The 19,814-nt window shown below is 31.4% G+C and overlaps 1 protein-coding gene across 5 annotated transcripts in view; it reads left to right on the forward strand.

Moving 5' to 3' along the window:
* Positions 1 to 19,814, forward strand: part of LOC148620018 (uncharacterized) — a 68,995-nt gene that overhangs the window by 23,887 nt on the left and 25,294 nt on the right. For 3 of the 5 annotated variants that reach the window (XM_088580519.1, XM_088580520.1, XM_088580523.1), the window contains exons 3-4: positions 119 to 228; positions 17,422 to 17,520. In XM_088580519.1, the coding sequence (XP_088436645.1) occupies positions 119 to 228; positions 17,422 to 17,520 (209 nt within the window). The remainder of the gene's footprint in view (positions 1 to 118; positions 229 to 17,421; positions 17,521 to 19,814) is intronic. The other 2 variants (XM_088580521.1, XM_088580522.1) reach the window with 1 other exon arrangement.

Raw genomic sequence — 19,814 nt, forward strand, 5'->3', positions numbered from 1 at the left:
GTCGTCTGTCTGTCCATATTAATTGCTGAAATAATTGATGAATAACACAAACACAAAAAAAACACCTCAGTTGCTCCATTCTAAATAGTCATGTAAAATGCATTATTTTTCTTTCCAGACGAGGGATAGTGTTACGTAAAAGAAAAGCCAAACTCTCCGATAGTGGTACCTATGTTTGCCAGGCAAGAAATGTTATCGGAATTATCAGGCAGGAAGTAAAAATAGAAGGTTTGTTTCAACATGTTTAAACATTTTTCTATGTTGTGGCTTTGTAAATTACTTAATCTTAGTAAAAGACATCTTCCCAAATCAGGATTTTGAGTCCACCTCCCTCCCTCTATCATTACATTTGAGGGAGCAAAGGTGTACTCAAAGCTATGACTTGGCTTGGATGAGCAGAAGGTGGCTTTTTATATTACTTAAGCTTACCAAAACAGCTTCAGTTAATCTATTACTGCATTATCCACTGTTGGAATATTGTTGGATATTGGGATGGTGGTCATAGGAATTTTATGAATGCAGATTGATGTCTTTAACACAGAGATTTTGTTTAATTCTTCCAGTTTTCCCTGAATAACAAATGAAATTATCGAAAATGCTGTATATCCAATTATTTCCACCAATATGCTGTGTATACCATGTACTGTCAACTATTGACGTCATAATATTTATGTAATGGAATTTCCGCCCTCATCAAAACTGTTACCATGGCTCTCTGGGATAGTCATGACACAGATAATGAACTTAGAGGGTATAATGCTGGAACTAGTATTACCATTTAAGATAAATAAAATAGCAGCATCACAATTATTTCAGAAATTCTTTTCTCATATATATGGTAAAGGTGGCAATCCAGAGATTTAAAAAAAAAAAAGGGATGGTAAAAACTAGGAGGGCTCTAGGCATTTGTTAGGCAATTGTTAGCCAAAATAAAAATGCACAAAATTGAGAAAAAAATTTCATTCACAAGGAAGGGAGGTCAAACTGCTTGAACCCCCCCCCCCCCCCCCAACCAATGGAACTTGCCTATGGTGATTTTCTTATAGATTGAAAAATCTGTTTCAATAAGTATCAATTTAGTTCTGTCTTTAGATCCTGAAGAAACTTTAGAAATCATAGACTAGTCATATCCAATACAGACTTAAACTAGTTGAATGGATGATTATCTGTTCATGATGGTATATAGAGGAAGTTAATGTAAATTTGGTCATGAGGGATTTGTATACTAATTGACATGCAGGATAGCAAATTCCTTTCTTCACAAGAACATGAAAAGCTCATGAATATGCATGACCTATTTCCCTCGTCTCATTCTTTTATCATGACCTGCATTTTATAACATCAATTAGTTACAAAAAGATTTTTTAAGCTTGTTGGTACTTGCCAGAGGTAATAAAGGACATAGACCTTATGACAGTACAGTGAAACCTGTCATAATCAAACCCTAAATACCAATAAACCAAAAACCAGCCTTAATGAACCATATCCTTTTGTTGGTGTCTGTGTAGATTGACATTTTTATACATTGCCACACTAAGTAGCATGGTATTATATCAGGGATGGATCCAGGATTTTAGATTGGGTGGGATGCACAGTTAAAATCTTGCTGAGTGAAGAAAGGCAAAAAAAAATTTTGAGATTAATTTTATGAAATATTCTTCTAGAGTGGGACTACATTGTAGATATCTTTTGTGGTAAAATGTAAAATAAGGGAGAAATTAAAGTTTCAACCTAATATTGCCTAAATCTACCCCTGACAACCCATGCTTTGCAAATTTTAGGGGGGTGCACGCCCGCCATGCCCCTGCCTAAATCCGCCCCTGTATATGATACCTTCCAAAATGTTGTGTATTTGTCCATATGTCTGTTCGTCCCCTGGCAGTTTCCAGATGATAACTTGAGAACTGAATAATAAATTTTGTACAGTTGTAAAGTACCATATTTTAAGTGAAAATCCAAAATGTATTTTTTGAGATTATAGACATAGTACAATGATGATCTCCCTTTTTCACCATAACATGGTGCAGGGTATAACTTAATGTTCTATTAATGCCCTGTTTTTTATGTAGTTTTTAAAATTCTGAACATATTCACAGCTTTGGTTTGAATGTTTTTACTTTACTCCATTTCTTGTCTGGAATCGTCTCCCTGACGTAATACACAGGAAAAATTATTTCACATGATTTTCTCATGAATTTCACATGATTTTCACCTGAATTGAGCAAATAAACTTATTGATAAATTTCACCATAAATTCAGGTGAATCAAGTCTTTACATGAAATTCATGTGAATTGATAACATGAAGTTGTGTTAAGTGAATTTCATGTGAAAATCATGTTAATTTCATGTGAAGTTCACATGAATTTCACATGAAGCTCAATTAACATGAACTTCACATGAAAAATATTTGCCTGTGTAGCTGGTAAAGAAACCTATTTTTGCTCAGATAAACAGCATGAATAAGATGTCATTTCTCAAGAACTGTGTCTATTTGAATAATAATTGATCAGAAATAGACCTGAGCATAGCATTTGTCAATTTTTCTGCCCATAAAAATCCCATTCCTTAAAAAGAATAATATTAAATAATGACATCCTATCATTGACGTAAATTAGAGATAATCAAGGAGACATCATGCTATAGAAAATTAAAAAAAAAAATTGAATCTTAGCAATTTTTTTTTTAATTTGGCTAATGCAACATTTTATTTCATCAAGTTCAAGTAACTTTTATGATAAAGATTTAAGAATTAAAGTGCAGTGAAACCTAGCTGAACCCTTTAAATTAATTTTATTTGGACAGGTGTTCAGTTTAGACAGGTGTTTGGTTTAGACAGTTGTTCAGTTTAGACAGGTCATATTTCAGTTTAGACTGATTTTCAGGTTTTATAGGGTTTGGTTTAGATAGATTTTTGGGTTTTTCAGGGTTCAGTTTGGGCAGGTCTAACTGTTATATCTGTCATTGTTGATAAGGTCATTATTGCTTATGGCTTAACTAAACTATCACACAGTAAAAAAAGTGTATATTAATATTCATCATCTTCTATTTTTACCTCTAATTAGTGAATAATTATCTAAAATTTCCATTTATAGATTAAATTAGTTTTAAATCTGCCATTTGAGTTGTTATTAATGGTTACCTGACCTTTTAGACAGATGTTTTATTTACATATATTTTTGCAAAGACATATTCTGGTTTACTGTTGTCTGTTCATCTGTATACACAAACTTGGTAATTATAACTTAAAAGAACTTTTGAGTGATTTTATTTAAAATGACTTTTTTGTCTGACATTTAACACTGCAAGAGGAAGGTAAGATTTCAGTGTTTGTTTTCTGGCAAGAAGCCTCTGAAATCCTACCCTTGAGTGTCTGAAATCTCTCTGCATAGCACTCTCAGCTCTGTAATTTTCTTTATATCATCTTCATTTGTTATTTTCCAATTATATTACATGGTGTGATAGAAACGCAGGAGCACTTATTGCATTGGAGATGGTAGTTTGTTTTTAATCAGTTTCATAAATAAGTATTACAATTTTTTTGTCATGAAAAAATAAATTCAGATTGATTGAAAAAGATACTCATAGGAAAACAGGTGATGAGTTTTTTGAAAATATGATATCGAATAATTATGGTTTTACGAAAGCTTTTGCAGCTAAAACACAACAGCATTGGTCGACAACCTGTATAACATAAAGATACTGTGATAATCTATAATAAATATCTTTTGACATAGTTAATTTTATGGAGTGAAGTTTTGGAATGGATCTAGGAGTGGATTCATTAAGTTGAATTTTTTGGTAAAAATTTGGGATTTGACAGTAGGGTTTGATTCAGCAAAATATTTTGTAATATACTGTTCAATAAGTGCAAGAGTTAGATAAAGGTCTGTTGAAAGTTTATGTTTTAAATCACTGTCAGGTTTTGTTATTTACTGAAACAAAACTCTATGTATTTATTTAGAAAAAAACTCTATGTATTTATTTAGAAAAAAAACTCCACAACACCAAGCACTGCTACAAAATTCCACGCCAAGATGCCATTCCATTAGTCTGCTTCACAATTCAACTCCATAGAATAATCCATGCCATATCTTTTATAAGCTAATGGCATATGGTGATATTTACCTACCTTTTTTATGAAGATTGTATTTGTTTGATAAACTATGTCACTAAGTGCTGATTTGCTTGTGTCTAGTTAAAATTAGTTCAAAGCTCATTTTTGACATCTCATCTCTCTCATTTGATGCAAAAGAAACATTATAGTGGGACTTTCCATCTGTCCTTTTAAGTAACTGATTTTGAATTTTCAAATAAAAGTGCAAAAAGAGATTTGATTTATAATGTCAAAGGTTAAAGCTCTAGGTCAAGGTGACTTTTTTTGATTTATCATAAATCCTCAACTAAAATTATTTGACCTTCCAAACCTTTTATGCAACTTTTAAGGAAGATACAAACTTCAAGAATTTTATCACATTTACAAATAGTAACGGGACAATGTTGCGTTAGTCTTTGAAACAGAAAACATATTGCAGCGTAAATTTGTGAATGTAGATTGTTTTTAATAAGATATTACAGGTCTAGTAAGGTGAAATTCCCCAATGTGCTGTCTTCCTTGATAGATAAGTATACCGCTATAAAACCTACAAGTTATATAAGCAACATCCATCACACTTGATTAACACTTATGTGTACTTTTCTACTTGTAAGGCTCAGTACGATGTAGTTTGAAAAATAGTTGAATGAAAAAAATGCCTAAATTGTTGCATATTTAGAGTGTGTATCAGGACAGCTCCTGAAGTTGTAAACTCTCAGCCAGTCATTGTTCAATGCTTTTGTGGAAACATGGAACACTCTGTTAATTTCAAAAAGACCAAACTGCAAATTTTTTTCAAATATTTTCTTGCAAGAATCTTTTGTAATCCCATTTGAAGTGATGACTATGTGAAATCAGTAAAAAATTTGGAATGTTCGGCTAAAAAAGTGAGTAGCCCTCAAGAACTATTGGCAATACTAAATTCCCGTTGAAAAGTACAGCGGTAAATTTTCCCAAAAAATTTTTAAATAATGATTTGAAATTTTGGGTGTAACTTCCAGAGTATCTGGAGGAAATGTTATAGAAGCATTTGAATAGCATCTGTTTTCATAGCTTTTAACAAAACAAAATTTTCCTTTTTCATATTTTGGCATGTGTAAAAAAGATGAAACAATTTCCTGGTTTATTGGATTGAGAATGACTTTGCCCACCTCCAGATTTGCCAGGAGAAATTACTTTGAACATGCATTTCGCTCAAGTAAATTGTTTAAATAATTGTTTAATTTAAGGAAATTCAATTAAAACTGATTTGAAAAGCATGTCTATCCTGTTAAGTGCTCGAAAGATTGCTAAACAAAAATAAACTCCGTGCTCTAAAATAAATCAGTCACAGTTAGTTTAAAACAGTACATTGCCATTTATAAGAAATCAGGATGAAAAAGATAGAGAGCTAACTTGTTTGTTACATGGAGTGCCTCATTAATTAAACAGTAGGATTAAATGAGTTAAAATGAATTCCAGTTTAACTTTGCTAATGGAAATAAATTTGTTTATTTAAGTAAACCAGGTCACTATGCTTCACTTTTAACTTTGCGTGTTGATACCCTCTACTCCTCCTTGCTCCCCCTCAAAAAAAAAGTAAAAATTTAGAATTATATTTTTTGTTTTGTTCTAAGTGTGTTGTAACTTTGGTGTACCTTGGTTTTGTCTTGTCGAAGGCAAACCCCTCCACCCCCCTGCAATTTCTTTATTACTACTTTTACATCTCTCAAAAAAATTTTGTACCTGGTTTACCATTAATTAATCAAATTAAAACATTAGTAATTTAGTCCTAGTGATCTAATTCTTTAAATTTAAAAAAAATATCACTTTCTTTTCATCCACCGGTTCATTATTATAGTAGATTAAAATTTCATAATTTAATCTCATAATCTTTTAATCTTTTTGTTTTCATACAATATTTGTTATATTTCGTAATGTAGCCATTAGGAATGTTAAGACAACGTAAGATAATTATATTATCGTAAATTTTCCATGTACACATGATAGTTCATAGAGTACATGTTTAAAACACTAAGTAGAATTGAGTACATTGTACCCTGTGGCTGTCCAATGTTTGTTTTGTGGTTTTTAGTATCTTCATGGTTATTTACGTGCATTGTTAATATTTTGTAGTGGTCAGTAACTAGAGTAAGCTACTTGAAGATGTTTGTACCGTTTACAGTGAAACCTGTATTAACCAAACACTGAATTATTAAGTGTCATTAAAAGGTATTGAGTTACAATTTCATTGAAATGCACTGAAAATGAACATTTCAAGGGCAGATAACTCTGTCAAAAAACCTCATTTTTCTAAGATTCTATTGGAAAATTTCTGAGCAAAGCCAGTGATGCAGAGATCAAATAATGGTCTTTTCAAATAGAGAAAGTATCCTTGAGTAATATTACATTGTCAGATTGGTGGGGTTTTGACATACATGTTTCTGATTTTTCCCATTTTGCCTGATTCTTACAAATACTTACACTTAAGAAACCTGTCTAAACTAGACATGTTCTGAAGCCCCTTCATTAGTTTCAATACAGTTTCAACCTGTGGAAACCAAACACCTTCCTTTACTGTGGAAAACTTTCATTTAAAAGGGGTTTTGTTTTGTCAGGTTTCACTGTAAATCAGGAAATTAGCTCAGATTACCCACATTATGTGATTAAAGGCCGTGGGGATATTATTAAAGACAACCAGTCTGCCTGCATGTGTGTAGTTCTTCTTGGTAGACCACCTATGGAAAAAAACCACAAACTTTATTTGTGGACATTGATTCGATCAAAACAGAATCTTAATTTCTCAATTTTACCAGAAATCCTGTTTGAATCTTTCCTCCTTTTAGTTGAAGATGATAGTATATAACCTTAGGAAACTTCAGCAATTTTATAAGACACCTACATACAATTTTAACTTAAAAGGATTCCCAGTGTTGAAATTTAATCTTCAAAGTACATTCAGGAAGTTTAATTATTTTTTTCTTTTTTAGTCTTGATTTGTGGGTAAAATAACTATATAATAATTACTTTTCAAGAATGATTTTTCTCTGTCTTACTAGAGGATCATTGACATGGAAACCTTATTCATAAACCTTTCCAATGAATTATCCTTAGGCCAAAGCAAATTGGTTTTCATTTTCTTTGTTTTTGTTATTTTTTATCACCAGAAAACATTTTTTTTTTTTCAAAAACATCCAAAATTGATTTTCAAAAGTAAATCATACCATGTTTTTATAACTTACAAGTTTCAAATTTTTTTATTCTCAGTAATTGTATTTCATGTATTTACAGTAAAAGAATAAAAAAATGTATTTTCATTTTTAAAATATTAATGCTCTTACAGCATTTTTAAAACCTGCATCTTCAAAAGCAGATTTCAGAGAAGAAAAAAAAAGATTAAATAAAAATTGAGTTGATTTGTTTATTTCTGAGATCATGGAATAAATTGATATTTATATATATTGTAACTATGTTTACTTTCCTCTTGAAGTTCAAGGCCAAATCTCCCCATAGGCCACTTCCAAATGAAGGAGCTCTCCTTTATATGAGGTGCCAGTGGTTGAATTCTATGAAATGAACCAAAAAATTGATCTAATGTGGCCTTAATATCAAATCTTCAAAGAATCTCCTATTAGGAAATAATTAGCTGAAGTATCACCTTTCATGCAATGATTTGGCACATTTTAAAAAACAATGCAAAACGGTATTGGTTAAATGTCACCCCACGGAGAGAAAATAAAATCGCAGAAAGTCTTTCTTACAATGAGATATATTTTGTAAACATTAAAACAACACATGGAGAAGAACCCCAACTGAGCTAAAAAAGTTATTTTTATAATAGCTGTGAATAGATCAAATAACAATCTATACCTTGACTGACTGGTTGGATCGTCTGCTGAGGACCCCCTACACATCGCGGAAAACAATAGTGACCTGCAGTGCCAGCGTTTAATTAAGTTCGAAATTAAATTAGGATCCACGGGTTAGTGAAAGTCTGCATATTTGTGGTATCTTAAGGCATCTGTAGAGTCTTCGCTTCATTCCATGAAGATTTCTGCATGATGAAACATAGCCGCTATTGTTTCTCCTTTTTAATTTTCAGTATTTGATTCACTCGCTTAACAAGTTTTCATTTTCTTTGAAGTGAAAGGGGAACTTCTTTGATTAGAACTGAACTCGTTATATGATAAACATGTATTAATTGCAAAATTTTCACCCTGTAGAGAATTTAATAGGCAAATTAATCAATTTCTTAATGAATCAAGGCTGTTATATTGCATTTTCTGAGTAATATACATGAGAAGATTTTAAATCCTGGGTATTAAGCATGTATCTATGATTTTAGTGTTCTAACTGTGATTCAGCCCCCCAGGGAGACTCAATTATATGATAGTATATAATGTTGGAATAAATTACTACTTTATTCTAGTATATTTTTGTAATTGAAAATTGCACCAGTGCACTATTTATCATTTGGAGCTTTAATACTATTTAATGTGACCACCTGCCAAGAAGCTGGTAATATGCACACATTATATTAACTTTATGCACCAAAGAACCTTGTAAACTGGCACACGACCTGTTAAAGTGTTATATTTCAAGCATATCCTGGACTAGAATAAGGTCGTGTTTTGATAAGAACATTTTTTGACCTTTGATTTGTTTAATTACTTTTTATGGTCATATTCAGTTACTTAAACATTATATTTCTAATTAGTGAACATTTGAACTTTACTCTTGAGTCAATTTATAGTTTATACTTAAATTCCTAATAAGATATCAAATTTAGCTTCAAATTGATGAGAAATATATAAATTTGATTAAATTGATTTTAATGAAACTTTTGCTCAAGATATTTTATTTCCGGTAAGGATAATATTTCAAATGGTGAACCCCCTGGTTGTGATATGAGAGATATCTGCTTTCATTTAAGATAAATAGACCATGATTGCTTATTGCCCTCTCATGGTGACATCAGGATTGAAGGAAACGGTACAATAAGCCACAGCAGGGGGCCAGATTCTGTACATTTGGCATAGTTCATTAGTACTGAAATCTTTAAGCAATACCTTTTAATGACTGGATGACAGTTTGTATGCTTATAGTTTTAAAAGTTTTAAACACTTAACTTCATATTATACTGGTGTCACCTAATGTTTGTCCATCTGTCTGTCGATTTCTGCGCAATATCTCAACTCAAATAAATGGGGATGTAACTAGCACAACATGTGCAACTTAATGTCTTTCTCTGGATAAAATGCTTTCTAAATCATACTGATGTAACCATGTTTTCTATTTCTTGGCATAAGATTTGATTTTGTCAATCCATTTGTAAAATGGTCCAAAATTTAATATAATGTATAAACCCGCACGGTGAATTGATATTAAATTACAATATCATTTGGTTGTTGCTGACATTTGTAGCTACTCATCATGGACTCCTATGAGAGTAAACTGATTCTCATTATCTCAATCACATTTGTTGAGCATGTGATAGTTGAAGTCTGCATCTCACTGGAAATTATAACTGTGCATTGCACTTACTTCTTTCTTCGAATACAAATCAGTTGCAGATCCAGGTTTGGGGTGGCGGGAGGGTGTGTGTGATTCCATGGGAAGACACCCCATTTTATGTTTAATTGGGCAAAAATGGGCAAATAATAGCCTGGAACCCCCTTTTAAAAAAGTTTTTGGACCCACTCCTGTATATAGACATAGATTGGATAAAGTATAACCTATCACCTCAGACTGGACTTCAGTCAGATTGGAAATGATTGGCTAAAAATCATGTGATGCAAATACTACTGGTTTATAGAATTGTTTTTTCCATATAAGCCCCATATTTTGTCCAAAGACATGCTGTATTGGGTTTTGAACAGCTGTATAGGGCCTAGACATTGCCTCAGCCCAATACAGCTGGTTAGATTAATTAGATAGTAGTATATTTCAATTAGACAGCCACATTTCATCGTAGAATTATTTTGTGCTGTTAGAACCAATGTGAAATAAAGTGAAACAGTTTCTAAATCAAATCATTTTTGGACTTTAAAATTGGTTTGGTTTAGAGAGGTTTCACTGTACAAAATAAAATTGGTTTGGTTTAGACAGGTTTCACTGTACAAAATAAAATTGGTTTGGTTTTGACAGGTTTCACTGTACAAAATATACTTTTCTAATAAAGATGTTCAGTTTCCATTTAATGTATCTTTGCTTCAGTACCAGATGAACCCTAGACTAAAAACTGGATGGTGTTCTTCAATAATTTACATGAATTGTCGGAGATTTTATCACATGAGCATCCCCCTTTTATATCTATATTACAATCAGTCTGCATTACACCCATAGAACCTTTATACAATGTACATTACTGTAATATTCAGACACAGCTCTAGCATATGTTTCAGTTTTAGTGTACATCAATAACCAACTTGTAGTTATATATAATTCAAAAGTATTGAGTGTTCTGGTAAGAGTGTTAGATTTATTCCACAGAGATGTATCATCCGATAGAAAATGACGAAAAAACGTGGTGATTATCTTAGCTTTAGCATTAAATTAACTGGCAGCCTATGTTAAACCCACAAAGCTTGATGATGCTATAAACATTGATTTCTAATTGATTCGACAGAGCCAAACAACCACTTAATGATTGTAATTCCATATTGATGCAGTCTCGCTTATTGTCTAGTTAAATAGTTCGGTGAACTTTGTGATTTTGAATTTCTATTGATATCAATAAGTTGTTTCTCTTCTGTTCCATGGTGTTCATTTCTTTTTTATGCATGACTTGATGTTGTTGAGCAATAGTGTTAATTTGAAAATTATTGCAATTCTTTCATTACTGCAAAATATAAGGTTATTGCAATTGCAATAAGCAAAACTGATATTATTGAAGTTTCAATGGTACCTCATTAAGTGAAAAAAAATTTGCATTTTCGTCAAAAGTGACCAAGATGCTATAGTTAATGCATATATACAATAAAATATAACTTTTCGATACTGGTTTTTTGAATATGGCTATTTTTATGGTTTTGTGTGTAATGTAATTCTTTCCTGACAAATTTCTGGGGATTGTAGGTTTAATGGGATGATATGAAGAGAAGATGGGGCTGTTAATGTAGAAACCGTGTTTATTCCTATCTTCTTGTTTTCTTTAATTGTTATTTCATAATAGTTCAGAATTTATTACCACACAAACTTTTTCTTTCATTTTTGTAAGTTTCAAGAAAATATTATCGCTATATACTTTTGAAGGTTAGTCCATTGTAATATAATGTTCATTGGTGAATGTGTTTCATGCATATCAGGAATAGGTACATTTATACCCCATTGCCTTAACCTGGATTTCAGTTTAGAAGGATGTGAAACAAATGACAGTTAGCCTTCTAAGTGAGTGTCCTTAAAAAAAATTCAAGATTTCTTGTAAAAAATTATATTTTTTCCAAAATGAAATGCCCACCCACTGAACCTGTGCCTTCAAACAAGATCAATAACAGCACATTTAGTTGTAAACGTATAATGCTGCATCAAGTTTCAGATGTATTGAAATGTATATTAAAGACCTTCAGCTGCTAAACATCAATATACTCATATCAGTATTTGACTTTTAAAGTCTTCGGTTTTTTTATTGAAACTTTATCATATTTCAGTTGTTTAGATATTTTCTGTATCAGGCTAGTGTCCTGATACTAAAGTATATTGCCAACATCCAATGACAATGCTGCATCAAATCTACTGTGATGTCGCCAAAAAAATGCAGAATAACTCTTGACAGAATATCACATCCCCCCATATTGTGGTCACTTTGATATTTTATGTTTTGACTTCAAAACTGCCAATATTCTGTACATTTCATACCATGGACTTTTCTCTTTTCAAAGTAATAGAAAAAAACACATGTCCCGAAGCAGCTTAATACAGCCACAAAGTGGCTGTTACTGAACTTAATTACAACCAATGTAAGCCTGAATTACAATACATTGACGTTCTTTGGAAAGCTTCTAAATAGACAAATTAAGTGCAAGATAATCTGACAATTTTCAACAATTTCCTGAACAGTTTTATAGGGAATAGAAATTTAATTACACTAATCAAACATTATTGGCAGAAAATCAAAGCTAAACTGACTCGATAGGTTATAAACTGGCAGTGGGCACGTTCTGAATGATCCTAATTCACAGACTTAAAAAGCTGATCGTAATCTTTATTTTATCTTGATTGGAGCTTTGTTAATTCAATCAAAATTTTTTAAACATATCAAAAGTTTCAAATTAACAACCTTGGTTAGATAAACTATAAAATAACTGTTAGACTGATCTGCTGAGTCGATCGGCAATCTCTTTTAATCTCTTTACTGAAGTATGATTTTGAAAAGGTACTTTGATTGCATAATGCTTTAATATTTCCTTTGATCGAGATTACGATTTGAGTTTTTTTTTGAAAATTGTGTTTGAATCTGGATCAGACTTGATGCAATTAATCTAAATGAGGACATAAAGGTCAAGGTTAAGGGAGGTAACTATGGAGGTTGTTGTTCTGACTAGTACGCTGAATTAGAATGTGGAGGATTCTTAGTGTTTAAATCATCACAAGTCATAATAGATATCAAATGCTTAGTTGTAATTTCTGTTTCACTCCCCAGCAAAATGTATTCCCTCAAATATTCTACAGTCTATCACAAATATAAAAATTATGTGTCAGTCATTTCTGAGTTTACAGTGTATACTACAAGACATTTTTTTTATATAAAACTCTGACATCTATGAGCTGAAACTTGGCAAAATTATTCTAAAAAAAATATTGGAGATGTTCATCTTCTCCTTTTTTTGGGTGGAAATGGGGTTTACAAAACAGTTTTGATGTTATCAACATTTTTTTTATTTCATTATTATTGAGACCTTGTTTCTGAAGACTTTTTCAACATCAATTGAAAATTTCTTCCTATGTAACTGTTAGCCTAATGCTTTTTAGATGCACAGAAAAATATATTGTTTAGGTTAAGTATGTTTCAAACATACATGTATTTAAAATATTCAAATATTTGAAGGCAAATCAGGTCTAGCAAACTTTTACATAAAAGTCATAAGTGTAAAATTTATCGTTAGTTACGTCACAGTTCTATTTTCTTTTGTGACATCATAAGTTACGATTATTTTTACTCTTTCGAGACTGCTGGTCATTTGATTACTTAATTTCATTCCACACTAAATTATATTATGTTCTGAATTAATGTTATTGTTAGTCGAAATGAAATTTTAGTACCTTCAGGAATTAAGCGTAAGTTTGAATCCATGTAAAAAATGTTGAAAGGTGTGACGTTATAAATTACAAAATAGTATTTATGAAATGTGGAATCAAGTTTATACAAAATACCAGTATTGGTTTTAGTACCTTTTATGCTAAGTTTCTTTCTTTTTGTGGTCATATTTTTACATTCATTTAAGTACATTACTGTGTAAGAATCAGGCAAGGGGTGGCACATTGTATTTCTCAATTTGGTCTTTTTTGCCTCAAATATATTCAAATACATCTAGAAAACAACTGAAAAGCTATTTACATGTAAATTTGTCCTGAAGCATTCGTGATGTAGATATTTTTTGACTGCTTATATAAGGAAAAACTTAAGAAAATTTTTCCTGCATTTTTTCATAGTGCATTTCAACTAAATTTGACCTATCAATATCTTAAAAAGGCAAACTTTACAAACACTTTGACAGTAATTTCTTGAGATTATGAGGTATAAATACTTGGATAATGCAATAAAATCTCTGTGTATTTTTTCTTCATGTGCCACACTTATACACATTTTCCCTGATTCTTAAATGGAGAAGTACTTAAAACTTCTGAACCACATGTTTAAATAAGTTGAAGAGCTTAATATGGATTTATTAGTGATTTAACGAGTTGGATTAAGATTGGTCACCTGTTCACGAATAGTTCATGATCCTTTGTACCTAGGGGTCTTTATCCTTATGTCATTTTGATTTAAAGAATATAAGCATATGGATAAGTCAGAGTTGGCAAAATGGATTCTGTTAAAAAATTTACAACACAATCTGTTATGAACATAACAAAAACTTTCACTTTTAATTATAATGTTGGGAAAAGAAATGAAAGTTCTTTGGAATTGGGAAATACAACTTCCTCTGATAGAAACAAAACTGATGTCGAAGTGGTAAAACACACATGCATCTTTGAGATTCGCAAAATTGTTCAAGGTAAGTAATATTTCAAGGGAGATGACTGAATTCACTAAGGGAAACAACTAGCATTAATTTGCATATAGTAAATTAGGTGGGGTAAACTTAGAAATTGAATTTGTTTTTTGCTTTTGGCTAGTGGTAACTTGAAATGAACTCTTTAAAACTTAATTAATAGTGCAGATCAGCTTCCAGGTTGGTTGAAGAATATACAATACACTTGTTCCCAATTGAACCTAATGACTGGATGGGTTCTCTTCAGTACATGTATGAATGATAGACATATATAAAAATGTGCAAACTGTTTATTTGTTTACATTATCATATTCAAGAAACAAAGACTCTGAATCATGTTATTATTATGCCGAGTATTGGTGCATTTCATTTAGTGGTTGTTTCGTATAATTAAATTAATGATAGTCTGACGATTTGCTTAGAAATGATCTGTGTCGACTGCAAGAGGATTGTGCACGCGTCTGAACGCAATTAGTTATTTTCTCTCTGCGGTCTGTATCCTTTTCAAGGTAATAAAAAAGGAGTTAGCCTGAAAGCAGGCTTTTCCTTTGGTATCTGGTCTTGGGTGGTCTTCTATAGCAAATGTGCTCCTCTTTTGTTCGCTCTGTCTTTGTGGTTCTAGCTTATCCCACTTATTTATCGTAGTTTTTTGTTTTCTATCAATTTACAACACTGAAAGTTTGAGTCTGTTAATCCAAATTTATCATTCTTTTGATAATTATTCAAAAATTTTGTCGGCTTTTTATCAAACATCTGTTGGATACTATATCCCTGCACACCCAACTATGCTTTCATCAGGGTACCAGAACAATCTAAACAAGGTTTTGATATCGGATAATGACTAAATAATCATCAAGTAACATGATTCTGAAAACATGTGTACAGAGAATTGCTAATTCCAAATTCCTTGTCTTTCTCCCCCTTTACAAAAACATCGTAATGTTAACAACGTGCTACATACTTTAGCTAATATTATCACTTTGTTGCAGAGTTACTCCATAGGGATAATAACAGAAGTTTTTTGTATATGATTAGTTCTTGCCCTGGTCTAATGTGAAACATACTTCAGTTGCTTCAATTAGAAATTTTGCTCTCATTACAGCACATAAAATGATGATGTTCAGGGTTAAACACCAGTAGATTTGGTTTTTCCTTGATTAGATAATAATTGACTTGATGAACTGTTGTAGTTAGTTACCTGTAGAATTTAGAAGAGGGCTTCAAATTTGCATCAGGCATAGATTCCAAAGCCTACTGAAAGAGTAATCAAGGGAACCAAGATTCTAGCGGAAATCAAAAGAATGTAATCCAGGGGCAAAGACCAGACATGGAAAACAAACAAACACAACAAAGGACATAAAGAAACTAAAGCAATACATACAAAGCAACAAAAAGTAAATGAGCAACTCGGATTCCATTAAAAACTGGGAGCATGGACCAGATGCACTGGTAGGGTAAGCGTCCTTTGCCTTTCTGGAAACAGTGGCCAAGTGGCTCATAAAAACTCAAGTCTAAAGTAATGGCAATAGTTGGCATTGTCTAATATGATGTTCAAATCTCCTTCTCAATTGTCCTGGTAATTACCTAAACAAATTAATCAATTGATCATTTAATCAGAGGAAGACAGCTGTATCCTCTGAATACAATCATTGTATGTGCTGTAACTTGAAGCCAAATGAATCTGTAATATACTATTTAAGACACATTCCTTGTACATAACATGTATTTTTAAGGCACTGTATTGTGTTAATCTTTATCTTATAATTATGAATGTATCAAATTCTTTACTGATTGTCATGAATTCTACATTTTATTTCTTGATTCAATATAGAATATTTCAAACTCTGACCACTGCAGTATTTGACACTGTCCTAAATTACCCCCAAGTTGTGTCTGTTACCCTCTGCTGTTTTGTTGTCCCCTGCCCTTTCTTCCTCAATTTATAATGATGCATTTTGAGAATATTCCTCTGTTCCTGCAAACAAAGTTTTGGGGTTATATGGGAATTATCCCGTCTGTCTGTTGGTCTGTCAATCAGTCCGTATTTCTCTTTAAATCCAGCCTCATAAGACCTTTTCTAAATTGAAACTGATTTGAATCACTGATTATTGCCATATATTCACAGAATTTTATTCCAGAATATGCATTGTAATTTCAGAAGATGCCGTGTCATTTTTATTGATATTCCAAAAAAATGCATACAGGATTTTTGTCTAAAAATTTTGACCATGCAATTTAGAATTTACAACTTTTTTTCAAACTTTAATACATTAAAATCAAGTATCGTCTTCTGAAATTACAGTACTTTCTACAGACAAAACAATATATTTATTTATTCTTCGTAGATGTGTTATTATTTTTTCATATTTTTAATTGAATTTTAATTTGGTTTTACTTTATCACTATAAAATTCAATGCAACTTTTTGACATTTCATTGCAATAGGCATCAATTTGTGGTTAAGCCAAAAGTCTATATTGTCAGAGTCTAAAATGAAATTGATTACATTCACATCAAAGAGGAGGTTTTAGAATTAAAATAGAATGCTGCAAATCTGATGTGAAAAGTTGCTAAAGAATGAGATTTCCGATTGATGTGTCTGATTTCTATTTTCATGGTGGAAATGAAATTCAGCTCTCAATAATTCTGTTTCTATGTTAATAAAAAATATTTCTTTTTTGGGAGAGTGTTATAAAAATAAAAAGCCCATTTGAATTATAATCCCAAAGAGGTAGTTTTAAATTGTTCTTGTTGTAAAATGATTCTTAAACCCCTTTAAACCAAACACATGAATATGAAACTAGACACAATTTTACAAGGACACCAGGTTTGTAGCCAGAATTAGTGTAACAAAATTTTCCAATTGATAGTTCTTCAACCAAGTTTAAGCTTTTTTTAGACGGCTTTAAATGCTCTTTTGCTTCCAAGGTGGTTTCATTGTAACACCCCGAACCCTTCCTGGCTATGGACCTTGACTCTATCCATGATGCAGTATGTGCCATGATTTTGACCAAATGTGCCAGGAGAACGGAAGTAATCATAGTACATATTGGGTAATGGATAGTGCTCTTTTTATTGCTTGCTTTACATTGTGTTGTCTGCACATTTTTATTTTTAGTTTATTTTTTCACTTAGTTTCACGTTCCAAGAAAAGACCAAATAAACCAAATAAGCCAAACAAGAATACGAAACTCAATATCACAACACCGACCCCGGCATTTTCTGAATCGGATGGTAAGTTGTCTTGGTATGTTTGACTGATAGCATGGGTGTTAGTTTTAATATATTGTTTTGGTGTGTGTATAATTTGACCATTGTAGGAAATATTTGAATCTTAGTAGTTAGAGAAGTATACACTGAACAGGGTCTGAGGTTTCACCTACAGACAACCCTCTCTGAAAATGAAAAGATCCTGCTAAGTCAGGAAAAAGTAAATCATTTTATGTAGCATTATCTGATTGTAAAAGAACTTGGAAGAGAATTTCAAAAGGCTTGTTTGCAGTGCTTAGAAATAGAGGAAATGAATGTCTGCTGGTTGTGAAGTAGATAAAATCAGTAGATTTACCAACCTCCTTAAATGGACACTGTTTAGTACCATTCCATGTAAGAACCAGGCACATCATTTTTCTCAATTTAATCTTTATTGCCTCAAATATGCGATACAAGTAGAAAACAAACAAAAAGCTATTTGAATTAATCCTGAAGCATCTGTGATGCAGGTGTTTTTTTAATTTTTGGAAGTTTTCCCACCATTTTTCGAGAGTGCATTTCAACAGAATTTTACTTCTCATTATCTTAAAAAGGCAAATTTTAAAAACACTTTGATGGTTATTTCTGGCCATTATGATGAATGAATATTTGGATAATGCAATCCAGTCTTTGTGTTTTTTTTTCTTTGTGCGCCACACCTTATACATATTTTACCTCATTCTTTCTTAAGTTTATTAAATTTTGCTTTTGCAATATCATTATTTTCCTTCAATAGTCTATAAACTGGTCATGTGACCAATAAATTTTTAACCCATTTGAATCATTTCTATATTATTTGTTTCACATGCATTAACTACAAGGGGAATTCTTCAATGTTTGCACACTTTCAACAGAAAAAATAGTCAATGAGTTCAACAAAATTTTTACTTTAGGGCCAAATTTCTTATTATCTCTTGGGCCTACCCTATTACATATTTAGCATACCCAAATAGTTTTATTACATTTCTGGAAAAAATAAAATCAATGTTTAACTAAATGGCAAAATTTATGAAATAGGACTCACTGTAACATATTGTCTGGGCATAATTTAATTTATGGAGTGGAGTTGTAGAGTGGAGTCTGTGAGTTGATTTTGGAGTAAAAACTTTCGACAGTAGGGTTTGAATTTAAAATTTTAAAAATGTTTGTTTTGGGATACTTTATGTATAATATGAGGGTAACACAACTGTTTGTGTTGGAAGTTTTGTTTTGTTTTGTTTTTTTTAAATTACTGTTTACATTTGTTATATTTGGAAACAAAACTACATGTATTTATTTGGTAGTAAGTCAATTGCAGATTTGAAAACAATACAAACTACACTACACCAAGTACTGCTAAAAAATTTTACTTAAAGATGCCACTCCATGACTCCACTCCATAAAATAAACCATGTCGAGCATTTGTTGGATGAAGTGATGCATTATTTTTACATTTCTGTCCTATATTTTATGCTGGATGTATCCGATTCATGGCTTTATTGTGTGTAGTTGATTATTATGTGTCAAAACAGATCTTATAACACCAATTTATCAACTCAATAGAATTGATAGTAATTATATTATTACCTGTTGTGTGGGGGAGTTTTTTGTTAAAACCAGGTCGATTTTTTTCCTCCTACAAGTCAAATTGTTCAAATTTTATCAATTTACTGAATATTTACTTTAGAAAATTTAAATTTTACATGATTTGAGTTTTTAAACATGTGACAGTGATTTAGTGTGTACAAATTTGTTTAATAATTATTTACAAATATTTTAACTGTATTTTGTTTCTTTTCTGGGTGTTGGAATGAATTAGTAGGCCAACTTTTTACAAATCAGATTCTTCAAATAGGTTCCACCCTATGTTCAGTATAAACAAATTCAATTTTTTATCAAAAAATGTCTTCGTTAACATCAACATTTATAATAATTTGTTTCCTTATGGGTGTTGTTCATGACTCTTATGGCAATTTATACAATTTATAATAAGACTTTACCATTATTCAAACTTTGACTATCGAATCAATCAATTTTATTTCAAAGGAATATACCATGTAACTATAATATGAACAAACAGTATGAGTTTGCAGAATTTTCATAAATAAACACCTGATTTTACCATAGGTCAGGGTCAAAGATATTCCACATTCCAGAGAAAATGATAATTTTTCTTACCCCCTCCCTGTTTTAACTGCCATTAACATTACATCTGTGTTAAGTTACAACTATTATACAAATTAAGTTTTTGTTTTAATTGATAAAAATTACGATCTAATGGTTTTAAATGAATATATATT

This window comes from Perna viridis, chromosome 4 (assembly GCF_037379345.1).
Source record: "Perna viridis isolate PV_CMFRI_1.1 ecotype Kerala chromosome 4, ASM3737934v1, whole genome shotgun sequence".
NCBI lineage: Eukaryota > Metazoa > Mollusca > Bivalvia > Mytilida > Mytilidae > Perna > Perna viridis.